Genomic DNA, 23,157 nt, shown 5'->3' on the forward strand with positions numbered 1-23,157 from the left:
AATATTTAATTTGCAAAATGGATTCAAGTGATCAAAGCGATACGGAGTGTGAAATTTTAGAGCGCGTGATAATAGCCCGACGTACACGGACTATAAGAGATGCGCCTAGTCGTTTCGGAAACTTCGATGATAAGAACTTCCGAGACAGGTTTCGAATAAGTAAAGCGGCAGCATGGATGGTGCTACGGATGATAGGGGAGCAAATACAACACAAAATAACATGGTAAGCCAGATTTAAAAAAGTTGTGTGCTGCTTCTAATTTAATTTTATTCAAGGAATAGTGCTCTAACCCCCGAGGAAATGCTTCTGCTGAATTTGCGGTTTTATGCCACGGGCTGCATGCAAAGGACCGGAGGGGACTTAATGGGAGTTTCTCCCAGTACTGCCTCCCGAGTAATAAGATTGGTTTCTCACCAAATAGCTCTGAGGCGAGAAGAGTTCATTGCGTTTCCCCCAACTGCAGAAGGGCAAAGGCAGGTGCAACAAAAATTTTATTTGATGGCCAGATTTCCGCGCGTACTTGCGGCTTTGGACTGCACACACGTAAAAATAATATCCCCAGGTTAGAGCAAGAAGTTAAAAACAAATATAAAAATGTCAGTATATATTTACATTTATGCATAAATATATATGTAATTTTTATAGAAGGTAATGATGCAGAGTTATATCGCAACAGAAAAGGGTTTTTCTCATATAACGTTCAGACGTTATGTGACAGCGACTTGAATATATTAGATATAGTAGCTCGATGGCCTGGTTCCACACACGATGCCACAATCTTGCGAAATTCGCACATCTACAGTCGCTTTGAAGATGGCCAATTTGGTAGTTGCAGATAGCGGTTATCCGTGTAATCAGTGGATAATGACTCCGTTATCCAACGTTCGTACTCCTTCAGAATCGCTATACAATGAATCGCGAATTCGAACGAGGAACTATGTGGAACGGTCTTATGGCGTGTGGAAACGAAGGTTTCCTGTTCTTTCGCTGGGTATTAGGCTGAATACCAAGCGGGTAGAAAGTTTTATTGTGGCAACAGCAGTTTTGCACAACATCTGCAATCAAATAAATGAAATAAGTGCTCCACCTATTTCAGCAGAAATCCGCGATCATATTCAAGATGTTTTACACATGCCATCCGTTTCCATTACCCATACCAAGAGTAACATTAGAAGAGAATTAGTTAATAGTTATTTCCAAAATTTGTAAATACACCGACTCACATACATATCGTTACCTTAATATAGAAAGGCCCTATCTCACAATGTCGCTGAAATACAAAAAGCCGTAACTAAGCAAAAATCCGAAATGCCCGCTTCGATTGATTATAATGTATTTCATCGAATTATGTGTCCCCAAACCATTTTAAGAAATAAAAAATTTTAGTCAGTTACGGCTTTTTTGCATTTCAGCGACTGTATGAGTTGGGGCCTTTCTATATTAAGGTAACGATATGTAGGTATGCAACCAGTGTTTTTGTAATATTCATAATATTTTTCATGTTAAATCTTTTTCGTTAATTTGTTATATAAATATGGTTCACATAATAACAAAAACAAGTCCAAGTTCCAGGCTTTGTACGAAATTTAGAAAATGGTCAAAAATCACATAGCCTTTTATGGTCTTTGTTATTATATGAACCATATTTATATAACAAATTAGCGAAAAAGATTTAACATGAAAAATACTATGAATATTAAAAACAACCCTGTGTATATAATTCTGTGACTATGTGCACGTACACCTCGATTCACTTGGACAGGCAATATTTTCTTGGCGGCCCGATGCTATATCTGGCCTTTTAGCCCTCGGAGAAGCTTCATTTTAATCTCATGAAGAAATACCATATTCGACGAATACTTGAGTATTTCTTTTTAATTCCGCTTTTTATTAACCTACATGAAAAATCCATGCGTACCAAAATGCGTAAATACAAAGCCTCAGTATCTTTTATTATTAAAGTATTGCAGATTGAAATGTGCAGCTTGCGCAACCTTACTTGCAACTAGCAATCAGGAGTGGTTGCGAATATTGGACAGTTCCATCTGCTGTGCCACAAGTACACATAGCATCCAGGTGTGCAAAGCTAACTTATTAACTTTGTACTTAAAATCTTTCAAATCAGTCAGGTCGTATCCTTGTGTTAAAACCACTGAATAAAAATAAGCAAATTTTTCATGTGTTGATAAAAAGCGGTACAATAATCCAAGTAATCAAGGTATTTTCTTAGAAATTAATTGTTCTTCAAAATTATATTAAAATGAAGCTTCTCCGATGCCCTCAAGTCCAAATATAAGCTCGCATCTTGAAGAAACAAAATGCTCTTATTAAAGTGAACTGGTGTGTATCCATGGTTTCTTCATTGTCGAAAAGAAAAAAAACAAAGAAAAAGTTAAATATAAAAATATTAAATAAAAACAAAGACATTTTAAAACAAACACTTAACTTTAAATAAAAAAATGAAGTTAGTTCCGTGTTAGGTACAATGCAGTAAATTCAGTTTGCAAATATTTCTAACATTTGCATAAGGCACATTAGAAACGATAATATAATTTCATAAAGTAAAGAACAAAAGGACTAAAATAGAAAGTGGATTTGACGTTTCTTCTATTGGCCACAAAAAAAACTCAAAGAATTCATGAACAAATATCTCGATTTAAAAGCTAACCTCGCTAACTAACAGCTAGCGAAAAGCGAGCCCTTTATGGGCCCGGTGCACTGTGGTCAATAAATGGGATTTAATGTTCATAATTCACTGGAGCCTTCATTTCTCAACCGATTTGATTAGACTAGACGCGAACTCTTAGCGACTTGCAACTTGCACGTTATTATACTAAAATTTAGTAAACTATAAAACTGCATACCCAAAATTTTTATAAAAACTAAAAACAAAAAAAAATACTTTTGGTAGCATTTTTTATAACATTTCAAATTATTACTTTTTAATTTATTTTTTGTTTTAGGAGAACCCTAAAATTTTTTTAACTAGTTTTTATTATGAAACTTTTATTAGCTGGAACAGGAGAATCGGTCTTCTTCAAAATTGGCGCAATTTATGCACTTTGCACTAAAAAATTTAATACAAACAACTTGCAAATTTTATTAGCTTTCATTTAAAAAAATAATTAATCAAATCGGTTGAGAAATGAAGGCTCCAGTGAATTATGAACATTAAATTCCATTTATTGACCACTGTGCGGTGGTAGCCAATACCAAAATTCTAAATCCAATATACCTGCATTACGATAACGATTGCGTCGTCGATATACAGTGACTTACATAAATATTTTGCATTGACTTTTGTTTTCGGTATTCGATATTCTCCAAATTACCTGTTTTAATAAAAAATTACATGAAAAGCATTTCGAATATCGATGTTGTACAATGGCCTATGTTTTATTACAAAAATTACCATGAAAAACATTTCGAATATCCAAAACATAAGTCAATGTAATCACCGTATGTACATATGCATTTGTGCACAAAATAATAGGAATGGGATATTATGACCAGTTTTGACTATTTGTATTTATTTAGTGTTTATTTTTTATAAAAGTTTAGCTGGTTATACAATAAACACCATATAAATTCACATTTAAAATTACTTATGTACAAAAAGCTTTTAAGCAGAATTTGGTCTGATGAATACATGCCCGAAGAATGGAATCTCAGTGTACTTTGCTCAATCCACAAGAAGGGAGATCCCGCCGTTTGCGCCAATTATCGCGGAATAAGCCTTCTTAATATTGTATACGAAGCACGAAGAGGAGCTGCCTGTACGACGCCATGTCCAAATTTGGGATCCCCGCAAAACTAATACGGCTATGTAGAGTGACGTTGAGCACAACCTCTCAAAGCTAAAGAGGTTGGTCTAGCGGTGAACGAGGGAAAGACAAAGTACCTCCTGGCAACATATAAACAGTCCACGCGCTACGGGACACACGTCACTGTTGGCAGATATAACTTTGAAGTAGTGAAGGACTTTGTCTACCTAGGATCCAGCATAAACACCACCAACAACGTCAGCCTGGAGATCAAGCGAAGAATAACTCTTGCCAACAGGTGCTACTTTGGGCTCGGTAGGCAATTGAAAAGCAGAGCCCTCTCTCGACGAACGAAACTCACGCTCTACAAATCTCTCATCATGTCCGTCCTTTTATATGGCCCAGAATCTTGGACGATGTCGAACAAAGATGAGAAGGCTTTGGGGGCTTTCGAGAGAACTATTCTACGCAAAATCTACGGCCCTGTTTTCGTGGATGGCGGATATCGGAGAAGATGGAATGAGGAACTGTATGAGCTTTTTAACGACATGGACATAGTTAAGCGCATAAAAATACAGCGATTGCGTTGGCTTGGACATGTTGTACGCATGGATGACGACTCTCCGGTGAAAAGATCCTTCGACTCCGCACCCATGGGTGGACAACGAAAGCAAGGGCGCCCACGAACGCATTGGAAGGACCAAGTGCAGAAGGACCTGTCTGCGCTCGGGATAACCAACTGGCGCAAATTCGCGCAGGAAAGAAGCAATTGGAAAAGCTTTTTGGTCTCGGCCCAAACCGACAAACGGTTGTAGTGCCAAATAAGAAGAAGAAGATGTACAAAAATTATTTAAGGTCTGCAAAGTTTCACCAAAATTTCAAAGTTTTTAGTCAGAATAGTTTTTGTACATAAGTAGTTTTAGTAGTAGTTGTTGTATAACCAGCTAGACTTATAAAAAATAATAAACATTAAATAAACGAAAGAAACCATGAATTAAAAATAAGCACCCTTACATCAGAGTTTGCGAAATGATGCTCATTTCCAACTCATGCTTCTCTGCGAGATATTTTTTTTTTATTTCATGCATTTCTTGCATGTGACCCACTCGTAATTCGTGCTCGATTTTTATAGATTCCGCCTCCGTTCGTAGCTTTTCTTCGGTCCATTTTGCTTTGACTTGCGCCAACTTCGTCCAGCTAGATTGCGAAGATTTTTTTTAAATTTTAATTTTTCGTTTTTTTGTTTTTTTAGGTCGGAAGGTGTATATTTGGACCACGATTCGTATTCCCGTTCAAGTTCTGCAAGTTGAAAAAAAAACTGTTATGATAATGATTCATGTGTTTATAGAAATATGAATGTGCTTACCAAGATCGGCTCCAGCCTCAGCAGACTGTCCAGACTCCAGACACTCTTCATTGTCCATAAGCTCTATTTTTTCGATGAAGCAATCGCTGTCGTAATGCGACGGATTTCCGTCTATTTGTTTTTCCGGAACGATTTCTCTCAATTGGTCGTCGTACTCATTGGATTGAGATTTTTGAAAAGGACCACCACCAGTTCCGTAGAGGGCCGCTTTTCTGTAGCTGATCTTTTCTTAAAGTCAGCCTTTATATTGAAATATTTTGTTCTTAAGGTCTTTGAGTTTCTCGGATTGCCAGTAGAAGACGCGTTGAACTCCCTCTCTATTACTATCCACGCTCTATCCTTTTGTTCTGAGCTTGTTCTGTACGTTTTCTTGCATTCAATAACGCCTTTTTGTTTTGCAATTATGTCCAGCAACAATTTTATTTCGTCAGGCGAAAAATTTTTTGTTCGTGGCGTATCCATTTATTATTTCACTGAAAACCTGTCGCACAATAAAAAATTATAAGTTTATATATAATATATATACTTTGTACTAGCAAATCCTTTCGGTACATGACATGAAGGCTCCTATTCTCAGTAATTAGTGAACCTTACCCACTCTTAGTTAATTGCTATTTGAAAAGTGAATTTTATGCAAAGTTCCCGTGATTAAAGATTCATATGTAAGTTGGTTGCCCTCTTGGAATACGGTTTGCTCCGGTATTGTGTTATCGCAATTGGCCTGCAGCTACGAAATAGGTGAAATATTTAGATCTTGGCCCTTGAAAATCAACCAAGATTTTATGTATTGTAACTTGAAATACGCTGCTCGAGCAGAAAATCATATCATATATATGTCAGCAAAGACAGCCACGTGACTTGGGTTTCTGCGCATATAAGGGTTATTATGGGCACTTACTTGCGGAATCCTTGAAACAGAAACAATAGTCATAATCGAAAACTTAGGAAATTTTTAGTTATTTGTACAATGACCACAGTCCAAAATTAGAGAAGTCATCCTTCCCCTCTCTCTGACCACTCAACCCTCCGCCGGGGCCATTTGAAAATTGGCTAAAAATAGCATTTCGACATGGGAAATGTAAACTCGGGTTATGCCATCCATCGGCCGCGCTTTGGAATTATAACTCTTACTAAATACAATTCTCCTTTCTGTGTTGTCAACGATATACATACATACAAAATTTTGTGTGCATATAACTCCGGCTACGCCATCCACAGTTTTTTTTGCGCAGAACCCACATCGAAATTTACAAAAAAGTGCATACTTCAAACCGAATTTATCAATAAACTAGTACTTAGAAATTTTCTATCTTTATTTGAAATGAAAGTTTAATTCTTTAAATACACGTGTATGTTAAATTTTTTAGATTCGGGTCACGCGCTTGGACACCACAACCCAAAATCATTGTGCAAAATAACTAAATCGTACCCGAAAAGTTTGCTTCGCCAGCACGCGATAAACGGTCAGAGAGAACTTTGTTTGCGGCCGAGGAAATTTTCACTTTGGAAGAATCTTCCATACACAAAACGATAGGGTGTGAGCTCAGTCGTTACGACATGCGTCCGAACTCGTTCCGAGGATTCAACGTGACCACCACCAGCTTCTGCGATGATTTCAAAAGGAACCTGCTCCAGCTCATAACGCAAAACGAACACAAAACCATGTTTCACTTTTTTTAATGCCATGCACCAAAACATTTGCTAGCACCCTGCAGTGAAATCCCAAACTAGTCAGGAAAAATACTAGTTTACAACTAGAATTTCCTAACAGAAACCGAACTAGTTCGAAAATGACCAGACTTGTACCAAGTAATTCATACCCTGTATTATTTGACTTCGACAGTTTAATACAATAAAGTACACAAAATAATATAACTTTTATTTGGGTATATCGTAAACCGTTAAATTGAGTACGTATTCAATTATACCAGACCTGTTATTTTGTTATTTTTGATCATTTTCAATTATTTTTTATTTTGTTTATTACACGATTAATATAATTATTTGATTAATTTCTATTATCAATCAATAAGCCAAACTATGGACAAAAATGAAGAATATTTAATAACTGCTTGAATTACACAGGCCAACAAAGTTTTTTAACCAAGAATCGGACTATACTTTTCCGAAGGTCTTTGACGTGCTGAATTCGAATCTGACCCCAGATCACGTCAGGTTTTCGGGATATTCTCACCTAAAAGTACAAAAATTACGGTTTTTGGGCACATTTGATCTGCACTACTCCTCCCCTTCAAAATTCATTTTAAAGCTTTAAAAAATTTTTATTTGTTACCGAGAAGTCGTCTGTTGAATTTACTGAGTTTAGTAAATTCGTTGATATTCTGAAAATGAGGAGTATTGGATATTGGAAATTGAAATATCTATGTATTTATTTTTTCTTTTAATTATTACTCAAAAAAATTAACAATAATTATTGGCAATTCTAAGGCTGCTAAATAAAAATATGTAAAATAAAAAAGTGTACTTAACTGTTTTTTATTGTATATTCATGAATTCATTTTATTTTTTGACTCCCAAAGTAGTGGTTTTGGTCCATAATTAGACTAGTATTTTTCTGTCTATTCTGAACTAGTATAAGACTGGTATATTTCTGGCCGAAATCTGACAATTGCCATTTCGTAGGACATCCCCATGTTAAAAATCCCAGTTGATTGCATGGAAAAAAGATAGTTGGATGACTAGTTGGGCATGCGATTCATACTAGTTGTGGGGTAGTTTACAACTAGTTCATTTGACTACAGAGTACCTATTATTATTTCCAGTTGCACTCACTTCTATTAAATCGTTTTGATTTTTGTATAACTAATCATCCAATATTTTCAAAGTAAAAACTCGAACTGCGAATCTCTGTTTATGTTTTTGCCGGAAAACATATGTTCATAGCAACCAACTTCAAGAAAAAAGCACAGTGGTGCCACATGCTTTTCTTATTTAAATAAAGGTGATCTGAAAACACGAAAGTTAAATGGCATTTAAATAACAATCCAAAATGCCGTTTAAATATTCATTTGAAATTGGCCCTTAATGTATAACTTTGATGAGGAAAATACACCACTGCACAGTAGTCGTAATGGTCGATCTAGTGGAATTTAATTCGTATCTCAAAGGAAATGAGGGCTACGTATATTTTTTATCTGCATACAAAGTAAGTTTGCTGGAACCTTTTCCAAAAAAAAAAATAAAATTTTTTTTAATTCTTTTACGTTTTATATATATCTCACAGCTCAAATCGGTATTGAGTAAAACAAAATGCAAGTGATAGTTTTAAGTGTCAATAATACTACGTTAATGGCTTTTTTCGAGTTTAGCTCAAATAAGGAAGATATCCTTGATTGAATCCTTGCGCTGGAGACCAATTTTATTAAATTTCATTGAGGCTTTTCAAATAAATACTAAAATTATAGTAGTCTTAAAAAATTCAGTATTTTGTTTTATTCTTTTATCTACCATTTTTGTCGAACCTTTTTTTCTTTGCTTTTTATTTCGATTATCAAAATCATCGTCATAACTGTTTTATTACTCTCACTTGANAACTAGTAACATTTTTTGGTAATACAATTTTCCGGTTACAAAATCTTTGGTAACGTGCAGAATAGACCTCTTAGTGGTTTTGGTTTAAAAAACAAGCAGCTATAAACTATGTACACCAGCTGAAAGACAAATTAGTTATCTTCGTAAGATATTAATATTTAAAAAATTTAAAAACTGAACTTTAACGTTCTAGAACGTCTTGATTTTTTTACTTGCGCCAAATATTTTTGGCATGGTTGAAATGAGCATAAAAAGTTCTATTGATCTGCAGTTTTCCTTTTTGCTTAGCTGAACGGTCGGTTCCAGGAAATGATGAATAATTTAAATCAAAAATGCACATATTTATGTATTGTTTAGTATTTCCATTAAAACACCAAATATATTGCAAATTTGCATAGAATAAATAATACACATTTTACTTCTAATTGTATACTTTGCGTACTTTTAGTAGAACCTTTCTACGACCGTTTTCGCAAAAGGCGATCACATTCTTCCCCTTTCTCCTATTTCCAAAATACAAATCTGGATAAAGGAGTATCAAATTTTAGCTGTCACAAATTACAGAACCTTGTATTATTGAATCATGCTTGAGAATGTAATTTTACTATTTGACAGATCAAAACAGGGCTCCCAACTATACTTAGCTATGAAGTTCCATATTGAGGACAAAAAAGTGCCAAATAGAAAAATAAAGGTGCCGAAGTGCAAGTCTCTCTATTAGAATTAGAAACACATTCTTGAAACAAATTTCAATGCCAAAGTAAGTTAAACCAGTTGTATACGTTATAGAACTCAGAAAATTTTAGTTGAGAGAAATAAGTACACGCAAAGGATTTAACAAAAATGTATTTAAATATTACTATTTTTAAAAAGTGCCATTTTGGCACTTTGTGCCAAATTCAAAAATTAAGTGCCAATTGGAGTAAAATAGGGCCCAAAATGGCACGGTTTGAGCCAAGTTGGCAGCCCTGGTTCTAAAGGTTTTAGTCTGAAAATCTCTGGCACAACTATTTTGAGGAATTATTTCATTGATGGATTTTCGATAACAGCAATTTATCACTTTCTTTGGTGTTTTAATTAAAAAATGGTTGGTTGTGAAAAAAACATCAACATTATTTTTGGATATTTGTTGATGGATAATGGCTACAGCTAGGGTGGCCAGATGCGCTGATTTAATCAGTACATGTGCTGATTTTTTTCTATTGTACTGATTTTTAAGAGCCCGAAATCAGTACGCAAAATCTACGGATTTTTTGAGTTTGTACTGATTTTTACATTTAATAAATACTTTTGTAAATTGGTGTAATTGACATTTGCTTGAGGTTTACATGTTCAAAACAATGGTTTTTGACAACTCATACCTGTGAGCAGATTGAAAGCATTATTAAAAAGGTGTCAGCTTGCAATTGTTTCGTTTCCTAGGATTTCGCAAAATAACAAACCGTTTGGATTCAACCCAACCCAACTTCACGATTTGCAGGTTTTACAGGATTTACAGGAAAAGCTGGTTTCGCCATTAATAAATCTTATGAAAGGTGGTGGTGAGTTAATCATATATTAAGTACACTGAGAAGATGACAATAAGAGATAATGTTTTGATTATAATTAAACATCCACTGAGAAATCGGCTGTCAGTATGTCAAACTTAAGACGACTACTGCTACGGTGCAATGTAAGTTCTAAAAATTTGGAAAAGGTGCAAACTACCGACTCTTGGATACGATATATGTAGCTTTGAATGTGAATGTTGTATTTAATAAGCACACCAACTAAATATGTTTTAAATTTGTAGCTTAAAATATGGAATCAGATTCTGACTCGAGCTCTNATAAGCACACCAACTAAATATGTTTTAAATTTGTAGCTTAAAATATGCAATCAGATTCTGACTCGAGCTCGTCTTCTACTAAAACTGAATGGGCTACAAATTTTTTTAATTTTCTCAACTTTTATAAATTTTCTAGAAAGTTTGAGACTTCAACTCACTTGTCTTTTGTTATAGAATTAAATATAATAACAAAAATATAAATTAAGTAAAGAAAGAAAAAATTTTCAAAACCTGTCAATACATTTTACTACTATTTTCGTGAGCTGTACATACATACGTATACCTTCGATTTGTTTTAAAGTAATGAATTTTTATATTGATAATACTATATGTATTTAAATGTCTATTCGTTATTTTTTTGTTAAATTAATGGGCTGTTATTTGGTTGTTATATTGTTAATAATAAAAAATACGCTTAAAAATGAACTGATTTTTATGGCTTTGTACTGATTTTTGATCCCAAGTGTACTGATAATGTCACTATAATATCTGGCCACCCTACCTACAGCTGATGACGTAAATACAAGCCATAACTTTGTAAATTATTCACATGATAATGATTTTGAAAATCAAAATAAAAGGCAAAAAAGAAGGCAAGTTTGAAGAAAAGTATACGAAAGAATAAAACGAAATACAATAAATAAATGAATTTCTGCTTAAATTATTATTGGTGTTTGAAATCACATAGCGGCTGAATTTTTTAATAAAGACCTCTAATTTGAGTATTTATTTGAAAAAACTCGATGAAATTCAATAAAATGGCCCCACTGCGCCATCTAGCTCAATGGTAATAATAAATGAGCTTCAAAAATGAATTCCGCGTACCAAAAAACCCTTATATACGTATTTTCTAAGAATATTTTTCAAGAGCTTAACTTAATTAAACAATAAATCGGGTGCAAGGATTCAATTAAAGATATCTTCCTTATTTGAGCTAAACTCGAAAAAAAACCATTAGCGTAGTATTCACCGTTGCCACTTTGGTAATTTTTAACTAAAATTGGTAATTTTTATCTGTACTTATCAAATTTGGTAATTTATTTTTCATTTTGATAACTTTTCTATTCGGTCCTACATGTCACATAGGTTAATACAGGATCTGATTTGACATTAGGAAGTGGCCCGTAAGCGTTTCCTTTCATATAAATAACGAGTAATCCTGAAAGTTTCGCAAGGCGAACAGTTGGTCCAGCCTTCCTTGGTTCTATAATGGTGTGATATCTAACAAACTACTTGAAAGTGACTATTGCTATATCTACCGAGTCCTATATTTCCTTGTCAGTGCATCAGCTTTGCAATTGCCATCAAAATTCTCGTGTAGCCCGGCAACCATATGAGTAGAGTTCTATGTAAATATGTACATATCGTCGATGTTTTTGCAAAACCCCCTCGACCAGTTGCAAAACCGCCTAATTCGCCATTATAGCAAAAATTAGATTGGGTAACCCTGAACTCCAGGCATCGAGATTTATGCATACAAATTTTAAAATCGTTACTAAAACAACCGATTTGTAAAATAGCTAGATAAAATACCGCCCATCAAGGCTTGAAGGCATTAGAAACCACTGTTTATTTTTTGCTCTCCTGTAAAATTTGATTGCCGTAAGATAGGTGGTTTTGCAATTGGTCGATGGGCGGTTTTGAAAAAACATCGACGATATGTTCTCGTTCAGAAAGCTACGGTAATCAGTAGGGGACTTAACTATGTCTATGTGTGAGCCGAAACCTTTCATTTTGAATAACTGGCGTTGATTTTTTATTTTTTTTTAATTTTGTTTGCAAAAGGTCTTTCGCATTTAATCCTACAAGAAATTTACATTTATATGGTAAAAAGTGCAAAACCCCGTCAGCAAAACTAATTTGTTAAAAATCAAGGCGATTTTTTAGCGGATTTTTGTAAAAACTCAGACAAAAAAGCTCAAAATGAAGATAAAAATGTTTTGTATTAAGTTATGGTTTGTCGCGGATCTAGTTCTTTCGAGTTTAAAAAATATTTCAGGCTACATTTTATTTCGGGTAGTAGTAGATGAGAAATTAAAACATTGGTAAAACATCGATGTATCGTTTTTATAGCCGATGTTTTTTAACATAGATATCTGTTGTGGGAACATCGATGTTTTCAAACATCGATATTTTTAAGAGCGATGTTGCATCCAGTGTTGCCGCGAATAATTTTTAGTAGTAGCCAAATTCCTTTAAAAAAAGGGCTTAAAAAGAGCTAAAAAAAGTCGTTGTGGCTAAAAATGGTAGCTAAATTTTTTTACTTACATATACATATATAAGTATACACGCAAACATTTTCAATAAACAATGGTATAGAAAAACAACGAACTCTGGAAAAAAGCAAATATTTTAACCAACCAAAAACCTTTTTGTATAAAAGGGGAAATATACGAAACCAGCTTGCTGGCTCCATCAAGTGATTGTACCATCAGGCTCGAAGCATATAACTTACCAGCATGCATTCTTTACAAATGAGGTCGAGGAAAGATCGAAATGATTAGAGCCGAAATTTCATAATTTTTCTACCATTTTGTTAAACATTGTTTTTTTTCATTCACCACTGCAATATCGTAAACCTAATCTTCCGCAAACACGGCTTTGACTAATATAGTGCAAGAAATTTCCGCCAAAATACTTTTTATTAGGAAATTGAGCTAATTTCACCACTCACGACACCAGCAGCTGGTACAATCACACCACAAGAACATACACAGTCAATCGACTTGATGGGCCATTTAACAAATTAAGCATATTAAGGGCCGTAAACTTATCTATTTTAAGCTATATGTATATATATCAGTCTTTCTTAGTTTAAAAATTCATCTCTTACATAAATGAAAAAAAAATTGATCAAATTAAGCATATACAACTTTTTCATGCCAAGTATAAGTAAATTCTCCCAAAGGGCTAAAAAAGGGCTAGGGGCAATTCTAAATTTATGTGGCTAAAAAAAGTATGTGGTAGCTAAATCTAGCCACCAAAGGACTAAAGCGGCAACACTGGTTGCATCCCTACTTGTTGACATATGTACATATGTATGTATGTATGGACAAATTTATTTATTTATTTATTTACTTTAAAGTGCTCCAAATGGTGATGTTTATTCGCATATATACCACCATCCGAGTAGTCTCATATTTAAAAAAGTCCAATGGTGCCAATTGGGAGGATCTCAGTGGCCAAATGACATCCAATATATGGAAAATTATGCGCCTGATAATCCTCTGTAGCAATGAACGGTATCCATGACAATGACACTGAATGATCATATGCCTTCTGTTGTTTTGTGACCTGTTGCTTTGTATGGATGGAGATGTATATCCAAATGCAAAATATACTATTCCGAGGCATAGGGCAGTACCACGCCCATAAAACGAAATGCAATCGACAAATTTGTTTCTTCGGCCAAAATTTGGTTTGAAACCCTCATCAAACATTTCTGGTGTTGTAGCTTTCAGCGCTTACGCAGATATAAAAATTATAGCTTAATGGAGCGCTGATTGCCTGAAAAGCGTCTTGTCTCCAGATATATGTACAGATATATGTATGTATAGTTCAGCACATAAAATAAGTTTGGTGATTTTTGGTTGAATTTGGCAACTTTTTCTGGTGATTTTGGTAAAAAACAAAAAAAATTTGTGGCAACACTGGTAGTATTACTGAGATCTAAAACTATCACTTGCATTTAGTTTAGAAGCTCCGGTTAGATACAACGACTGCTTTATCGATCACATGTTATATGCATGATGTCGAAATCGTCGATAATGGTGTTTATCCGGCAAGTAGTGATAACATTGAACAACCGGCCCTTAATCAGTACCGAGCCAACCAGTTTGATTTTGTCGCATAGTGTCTTAAATCAAAAATTTATTTATTTTTCAGGCAGAACCTGGGTCGCTTCCATCTAAACCAGTGTTTCCCAAAATGGTCCAGGTAGACCCCCAAGGGTCTACGGGAGACTCGATGGTTGGCGTGAAAAATAAAAGGACTAAATGAGTTTGGCATAAAGAGAACTAGAAGATCTTTCATATTTTAAATGCTTTCAAGAATTTCTTTTAGTAAAATTTCATCCGTCACATTTCGTTTCTGTACTCTTCACACTTCCGATTGCATTTCAAACTCTACCAGATGAAGTAATAAGGAAATATCTCCATCGTATTAAATCTTTCGCTCATAATTTTTGTACATAATAGTACAAATACACTTCACTAAAATCTTTGGAAAAACATCTATTCCTAGGAAGTACAACAGAAGAAAACTTTTTCCCAGAAATATTTTATGAGAAATTTTTTTCTTAAACGAGATTAACTTTCTTGAAATCTTTTCCAATGAATTGTCTATTTTAAATGCCATTCATCATAAAACATATAGTTTTGGATAAAAAACAAAATTTTACTATTTAGTTCAAAAGGAATACCTTCATAGCCCAAAGTATCGATATGAGTAAATACCGATACTTAAGATCGGATATTTTTCAGGTATCGATTCTTTCTTTTGATACTACTTCCAAATAAAAGTATGGATACCTGCATGGTATCGTTTCATCCCTAAATAGAAAGTCTTGTGTCTTTCGAAAGACTGTGGTGAAATGAAAGACAGAAGCCAGAATTGGCTTGTTAGTTTTTTTGTCGTTTTGCAAACAGTTTCTGGAAATTAAATTAAATTTAAAAAATTTGTTTCCTCTTAAAAATAATAAAATCTACAAATGAGTAGTCCACTTGCAAAGTGCGCTATGTAAATTTTTTCGATTTTTAGGTTTTGGTGGTTAACGTACCAGTATTTAAAGTAGTTTCATGTTCACTAACAATACAGTGCAAAATCCTTATATATTCTAAAAAAAATAGCATCAAATGTTAGCTACTCTAGCAAAAGTCGCTATAATACTTACTGTATGTATATATACACTTTCAAAAGTCGCTATAATATTTTTTGTACGTATTTATACAAGTTCAAAAGTCTCCATCTTCTGATGAACTTAGAAAACTGCAACGAAACCTGATAGTTTCGGTGACTAGTGGAAGACGTCTTAAAAAAGAAGCAGAACAACCTTCATGGAATAGAGAACGCGAAAGGCTTAAAAAAGCTGGCTATATAAAACTTACTGTTTCAAAACTCGGTATATTTAATTTCTATATAAAAAATTTGCAAAAACTACCACACTGCGATTTTGATTTTTAATGTTATTCGACTCTTATTTATCCAAATTTTCAGATAATAAAAAGAAATATACAATTTGGATGTTACTTGTTGTTGTAGACGTTTTTTTTAATTTATGGCTTACTATTATAAAATCACATAACGCTGTTTGCAAGTGGACTACTCAAATCAAAAGAATTTAAATTAAAAAAGCAAAAAATTAAATATAATATGTTTGCAAAAATTTAACAACAAAAAATAATAAATAAAAAAAGGGAAAAATAAAATTTTCTACACTAGAACTCGTACTAGGATTTCTCGAATGGTACGCCAGTGCTATATTCACTGGGCCACTGCGACGGTTAAGGTAGTGTGCGCAAAACGATATATAGCATTGACACATTAAGTTAAACTTTTGGCAAATAAAATTAATCTTTTGGCAAATAAATTTAATCTTTTGGCAAATAAAATTAATCTTTTGGCAAATAAATTTAATCTTTTGGCAAATAAATTTAAACTTTTGGCAAATAAAATTAATCTTTTGGCAAATAAATTTAATCTTTTGGCAAATAAAATTAATCTTTTGGCAAATAAATTTAATCTTTTGGCAAATAAAATTAATCTTTTGGCAAATAAATTTAATCTTTTGGCAAATAAAATTAATCTTTTGGCAAATAAATTTAATCTTTTGGCAAATAAAATTAATCTTTTGGCAAATAAATTTAATCTTTTGGCAAATAAAATTAATCTTTTGGCAAATAAATTTAATCTTTTGGCAAATAAAATTAATCTTTTGGCAAATAAATTTAATCTTTTGGCAAATAAAATTAATCTTTTGGCAAATAAATTTAATCTTTTGGCAAATAAAATTAAACTCTACTATAGTACTAAACAGTGTTTGAAAGAGTAAAAAATACATTAAAAACTGCTGTTGCTGTGCTAGGAAAGCATTTTTTTTTTAACTTTTGACGCTTAGCTTTACTGCGCCAATATCAAGAGTTAACCTCTAGGATAGCTGAAAAGTCTTTTTTGGTTTTTCTGTTCTGTTGATTTGACTGCTCACTTTCAAACAGTTCTGTCACAGCATGGTCTCAAATATTCGTCAAACAATTTGGCGCACTTTATTTCAACCAAACCACGCATTATGGCCAAATGGGATAAAAAATATCTAAAATGCTACAAATCTTGAACTCCCTTAATATATTTTCAAACACAGCTACAAAAACAATTATTTATGTGCATACGCACATATGTACATTAGGGTGCTCATCGAAAATGTTTTTTTTTTGGAAATTTCAATACCCTACCCCTAATTTTATTCGTTTTTATGAGATATATTATTGCCTATTTTTATAGATATTTTAAAGGTCATTTAGAGGTCGTGATGTGTCGATTTAGATTAAAAAATACAGCTTTGTAGATTTATGAGTTTTTGAATGACTATTTTTGACTCGATTTCAAAGAACGAATGTCATCTGAGAAGAGGATATATAGGCCTTAAAATAGTATTTAATAATCTATTTACGGACTTGGCATGTTGGGATTTTTATGGGGTAAAATAAAAAAAAACACATATTTCTCTTAATTTTTTAAATTTTGAACATTGATAATTTCCACAATTTCAAAATATGTAGTACTGTCTAAAATCAAATCTATTTTCAAATAAACTGATACTTCATTTAAATACGGCCTTGAATTTATATTGTGTATGTACCGGACTTTCTCAAAAACTACTTGATCGACCTGCAAGAGCAGCTTTTTGATGTATTTTTTACCTTTTCAAACACTGTTTAGTACTATAGTAGAGTTTAATTTTATTTGCCAAAAGATCAAATTTATTTGCCAAAAGATTAATTTTATTTGCCAAAAGGATAAATTTATTTGCCAAAAGATTTAATTTATTTGCCAAAAGATTAATTTTATTTGTCAAAAGATTAAATTTATTTGCCAAAAGATTAATTTTATTTGCCAAAAGTTTTTTGATTTCATACTGAACAAAAGAATTGAGTGATGGCCCAAAAAAACGGACGCAACTGGGGCCATACCTAATTTTATTAGCCCTTATCTTTGAACTCTGAGAGGAAACATTAATTAACAGATTTAACGATCATTAGTTAAGTGCCCGTTAGAGCTAATTTAATGATTGTTTCTGAGTGCGGCTGTAAGACTCTAATTTTGAGATTTATTGGCTACAGTTCTCGTGCGATCATCCTAAGAGATAGCGCAAAAATATAATATAAAAATAATATAGATCAGGTAGCCTGCTTATTTGACTTTGATTTACTTTTTTTAAAACACCTTAATTTTTTTGAGTAGTGTACTTTAAGAAAAGTTCCCAAAAACTCCTCAATCAATGTTGGTTTCCTTTTTTTGGTGATTTAAAAATGAAAGAGCGCTCTTCAACTAAATTTATCTTTCATAGATCTCAGTTTTTTTCGCCTAAATATTTACCTCACGCTGGCGTTTTGTCTCTTTTGCTCATCTAGCTTTATCAATCAGTAGTCTTAATCGTTGATAAACTCATTAAATAATTGTATTTATGCTCTAAATTTGATACGCCCCTTGTTCAGTTGTTTCTCATATATTTTTCTAGATTCGCTCTTTTCCATATTGTCAGTTTATGAATTAAAAGTTTGGCGTAAAAAGTTGTTCGGTTTTATTGTTTCAGGTTTTGAGTTTTAAAAATGGGAGTGATAAATATTTGTATCTCATTTCACCTGATACCTGATAGATAACTAAAGACAACCCTTTAATTCTATCAAGTCTGTGATCATTTGATTTTAATAAAGAGAACACAAAAACATATACATACTATTTTTCTTTGTATTTTAAACACTCTGAATTAAGGGTTGGAACTCATCCGCGATTCAAATTTCCATCGTTAGAGCTAAACTTCAAATTTTTTGACGAGTTTTGGGCCTACTTTGCACCAAATCTCATCGATAAACATATGTACGTTTTTTCTGAAGTTATTCTATACACTAAAAGTATAGACAGACGGCAACGTTGATCCGGATTAACGCCGCAATTGATGTGATCAAAATTGTGCCTTGACAGACGGCAGAATGCGGATTAACGAGCCGCGAGGTCGTAGGTTCGAATCCCACGGCCAGTAGAATATTCATCTAATTTTTTTTATTGATTCAATTATAACTTCTATATTTTATATTTTAAAGTTGTTTTTAGTTAGTTGTTTTTGACTTTTTAGTAAAATTAAACTCTAAAAATTTAAATTATTAATAATAAAATAAAAATGTGAAATAAGGTAAAACAAACGAAAATAAAGTAAAAAACAATTAAATATATACATCAAATAAAATTTAGAAAAATAAAAGAAATAATAAAAACAAAATTTTTTTGGCGATCGCTCCAACCGAGGATCGAACCTGGGACCTACAGGCTTGTAGTACGCAGCTCTCACTACTCAGCTACCGCAGATGAAGGAATCAGTTGCTTTATTTGCTCAGTTAGCGTAGGACAAAAAGGAACTGCAAAACTAGCATAGACATCCACCGTGTCGTCGGTAATGCAGTCACCCAAATAGGTTCTTAAGGTATCCACACACCTATGCGATTCTGTCGGTGCGAATCTATTCCGACAAAAATTACAACAATGCCGACCATAGTTTGAAATGAGGAACCACACACTTATACGATTTTGCTGCAGCGATTTATTCGAACATGCACAGTTCTTCTTTTCGTCGTGCCGAAGTCGCAGACTGCCGCATTTTGAAAACGAAAAACGTCAATAGAAGGATTTTACAATATTAAAACAAAATTTAACGTAAAAGAAACAAAACATATTTGATGTAGAAAAGTTAAGAATTTTATTTTTATTGAAAAATATTTTTTTTTGTCTATAAATTGACAGATTTCACTGCGATAAAATCGCACAGATGTGTGCGTTCTTACGCTTTCGAAGCAGTAACGTCTGTATCAAAACGGTGCGGATTCGTTGCGACATAATCGCGTAGGTATGTGGATACCTTTATTCATTTTAATTGGATTCCTATTTGAATTAGTATGGTGATTGCATTACCGATGAAAAGGTATATGTCCATGCTAATTTTGCATTTTCTCTGTATTCTACGCTCTCTGAGTTTTGGCCAGTGTTGTCATCGAAAATTCCCTTGATCCGAGTTAAGTTTGGGAATTAACTCTAGGACTTAATCTGGATCAACTGCAGTTAGTTCCCGAGATAATTCCGAATTAACGAGTTGATCCGGATCAACGCTGCCGTCGGTTTATGCTTTAAAAAGACAAACATATTAAGCTTAATCGACTTTTCTTTTCATTCTGGGCATCTTGTTATATACATACAAACATACATATGTAACAGGTAGAGAACGACCGAACTTCGGCCATCAAAGTTTGATTCGGTTTCGCTTCGGCTTCGGCCAAAAAAACCGAGCTTTAGTCGAACGTTTGTAATTTTTTTTTTTATTTAAAAGTTGTACAAAGTTTTAGTTTTAATGTTTCTATTTGGATATGTAACCCTGCGTTCATTTTCATTTTAAAAATTGCAGAATCAAATCAAAAATGAACTTTTTTATTCTCGCAAAAATATATGAATATTATTGGCGGCAGCAAAACGAATGTTTTAAATTCATATTAAACATTCATTAAATAACAAATTGGACGCATTTTTAATGAACATCTGATGCCAAGAAATTTAAATATCTTTGAGTACTGGTGAAAAAAAAAATTAAACATTGTTTTATAGTATTTGTCTGCTCCTCCAATAAGTGTGTCTAGTGAGCAATTGCTCAGTGCTGAAGGTCAGCTTTATACTGATAGACAAAATCTGTTGTAAGGTGAAAATGCAGATAGGCTATTATAACATAAAGTTATTCAATTTCGAATATTAAAAATAAAGTTTTTTGTTGTTAACTTTACAAATAGGGTATTTTTGCATTATAAACTAAAATGGAGGGTCATTTAAACCAATGTACCTATTTTATTAAACCTGACTTAAAAAAATTCATTGATTATTTTTTATTTCAAACCTTGAAAATGTTCGGTTCGGCTCTAAAAATCGATGTTCGGCCGTTCTCTATTATTAGGCTGTCCTATATTTGTATGGACAGATTTTTTTAGACTTATTATCGGCAGCTGATCCAGAATTTGCGAGAACTTTTGCTCCTTATTCTTATTGTATTTACAATTTTTCAATGCATTTTGTATTTTCAATTTGTTACAAATAAAACAACATCTTGGGTATCAAATCAAAACCCAACTGAGAAATATTTTTGAATAGAGCTGCCACCTATTTTTTACCTAAAGCAATTTAATATGGATATCAAATGAAAGGTATTTTTGAGCATTTTAATCCAGATATATTTACCATGAGGGTTGCCACGTTTTTTGTAATGCAAACTTTTTTCTTAGTAATTTCATCGAGCATATACACTGAGAAAAAACATAAACCATATCATATTTGTTTCAAACAAAAACACATATGATTTGCGCCAAACGGTATTTTGTTTATTTTTAGCAAATGTTTGTTTGAAAATTTGAAATACGAATATGCTTAATACTACCATGAATATTTTTGAAATGAATAATAATAATAGATTTAAAATATTTGAAATGAAGCATATTTATGATACCAATGTCGTTTATAGGGACTCGTTCAAAATTTTCAAACAGGGGAATAGTTAAATTTAATAAGATTTTATTAAGATTGAACTATCGGCCTTTCATCATGTTTAACCAAGATGAGCTAGATTTTACCTGGATTTGTTTAAAAAAAATTAAACAGGGCAATAGTTAAATCGAATGCGATTTTATTTTATTTGAACAATGAGTTATTTATTATACTCAAACTATTTGGGTTTGATCTTACCTGGATTTGTTTAAAAAATTGCAATAGGGCAATAGTTAAATTAAACATGGTTTTGATCAAGCTGAATTATGATTTATTTATTTTAATTTTTAATACAGATTTAATACATGTTTAAAGATAAATAACTCTAAAGTCATATTTAAGCTAATATTAACAAACACTATCTGTCACATAAATAGCACTCCCATTTCAAAGTGATATTGTTTGCCAGATATGTTTGTTTATTTAGTTTTAAGAATTTCAAATTTCTAGGGGGGAATAGGGGACAAGCCCGCTGTGCGGCTTTATGAACACTGCATGCGAAATAATCGTAGCGGCAGCATTTTGATACGAAACATAATGGTTTTGAAAGCTAAAGTAAATCCCTTTCAATTGTGACCATTGAGCCACAGTTACCCCTTGACCTTAAAAAATTGATCAAAAGTAGTATTCTTCGAAAAACATGCAAAATCCACGGGATTTATTCCAAAACAAAAAATTTATGTATTTTTTATTATACTAGTATTATAGATTTTGAGAGGAGCAGCTCGATTCCACTATTCAAAATTCGAAAACAAATTTAACACTTTAATTTAAAAAATGCATTATTCATTGCATTTTTTTCTATTCGCATGCAGCTGTGCATCCTTCACTCCATTTTATATCCAGTGTTGCCAGAACTTTTTGGGGTGACCGGCTAGATTGGACAAAAAACGGCTAAAAACGGCTAAAATGTTTCAACTAGTATTCACTTTTTTTTAATACGTAAATTACAATTAGAAAGACTAGTAAATCCATTAAATTTTTTTTGGTTAACAAAGATTATTCGTAGCTAAGCTGTACACCACTTTAATTTTGTTTAACAAAGGAAACTGTCATTATACGTAGCTAAGCTTTACATCAGAAGTCATGTTTATATTACTTAAATATAAAAACAGAGATAAATTACAAACTTATGGCATTTTCTTTTCTATTAAACAATTTTGCCTCCTTATAAATATTGTAACATTTGCAGTAGGTTGGTTTTTGTCCCGCAAAATGACTATATTAGCAAAAAGTATGGCACTTTTGCTTAGGCGGAGGCCAGTATATTGAGAAATGAACACGAAAGTTGTGAAAGTGCTGAGGAAAACAGAGCAACATTATTTCGAGAAAAGAAAACGCCATGATACAAACACAGAAGGTAGTTTAATTTATTAACATTCGTTGTTGTTGCCGAACTTTTAACAAGTTTATGACATTTAACTAAAATCATGCCACCAGATTCACTAGTAGACAAAATTTTGATTCTTGTAAAAGTAAAAAAAAATTAAGTTAGTGAAGTTGGATGAAAATATTAAGTGTTGCGCGTTTCCAAACTGCTAGAATTCGGTACACCTGAGAAAAGATTCGAAAATAAAGTTCTTTACTTTTCCGAGGATAGGGTACGTAATACGTGCAGTTCGACGACGAACAGGAACAGGAAGGAGGTCGAGTTAAAATGATGGCGGTGGATTTTGTGCAAAAATACTGTGGATGGCGTAACCGGAGTTGGACTGATGGGGATATTTCTTCTAGTGCGGCAGAAGGCCACCTACTCGGAAATAACAATGATAACAAAAATAAAGTATATTTGCACCATGATGCTTTTCTTCACAGGTATTGTCTCCCCAGAGAGTTTTGCTCCACATCGAAATTTGTGCTA

At 32.9% G+C, this 23,157-nt stretch overlaps 1 protein-coding gene and 1 long non-coding RNA gene across 2 annotated transcripts; one reads left to right on the forward strand and one right to left on the reverse strand.

The window, feature by feature from the left end:
- The first annotated feature begins 16 nt into the window (after positions 1 to 16).
- Positions 17 to 6,863, forward strand: LOC108363349 (putative nuclease HARBI1). The gene is made up of 3 exons (XM_017616691.1): positions 17 to 223; positions 277 to 563; positions 6,499 to 6,863. Exons 1-3 carry the CDS (start codon positions 18 to 20, stop codon positions 6,663 to 6,665), a joined length of 660 nt encoding a protein of 219 aa, XP_017472180.1. The 5' UTR covers position 17; the 3' UTR covers positions 6,666 to 6,863.
- LOC108363350 (uncharacterized) lies at positions 4,213 to 21,946 on the reverse strand. The gene is made up of 3 exons (XR_001847610.1): positions 21,826 to 21,946; positions 10,039 to 10,044; positions 4,213 to 4,224 (listed from the first exon to the last, which is right to left on the reverse strand). It is a non-coding gene; the product is annotated as an uncharacterized LOC108363350 (long non-coding RNA).
- Between the last annotated feature and the right edge of the window lie 1,211 nt (positions 21,947 to 23,157).

The sequence above is a fragment of the Rhagoletis zephyria genome, unplaced genomic scaffold (genome assembly GCF_001687245.7).
Source record: "Rhagoletis zephyria isolate East Lansing unplaced genomic scaffold, Rhagoletis_zephyria_1.1 Rzeph_scaffold_01252, whole genome shotgun sequence".
Classification (NCBI taxonomy): Eukaryota; Metazoa; Arthropoda; class Insecta; order Diptera; family Tephritidae; genus Rhagoletis; species Rhagoletis zephyria.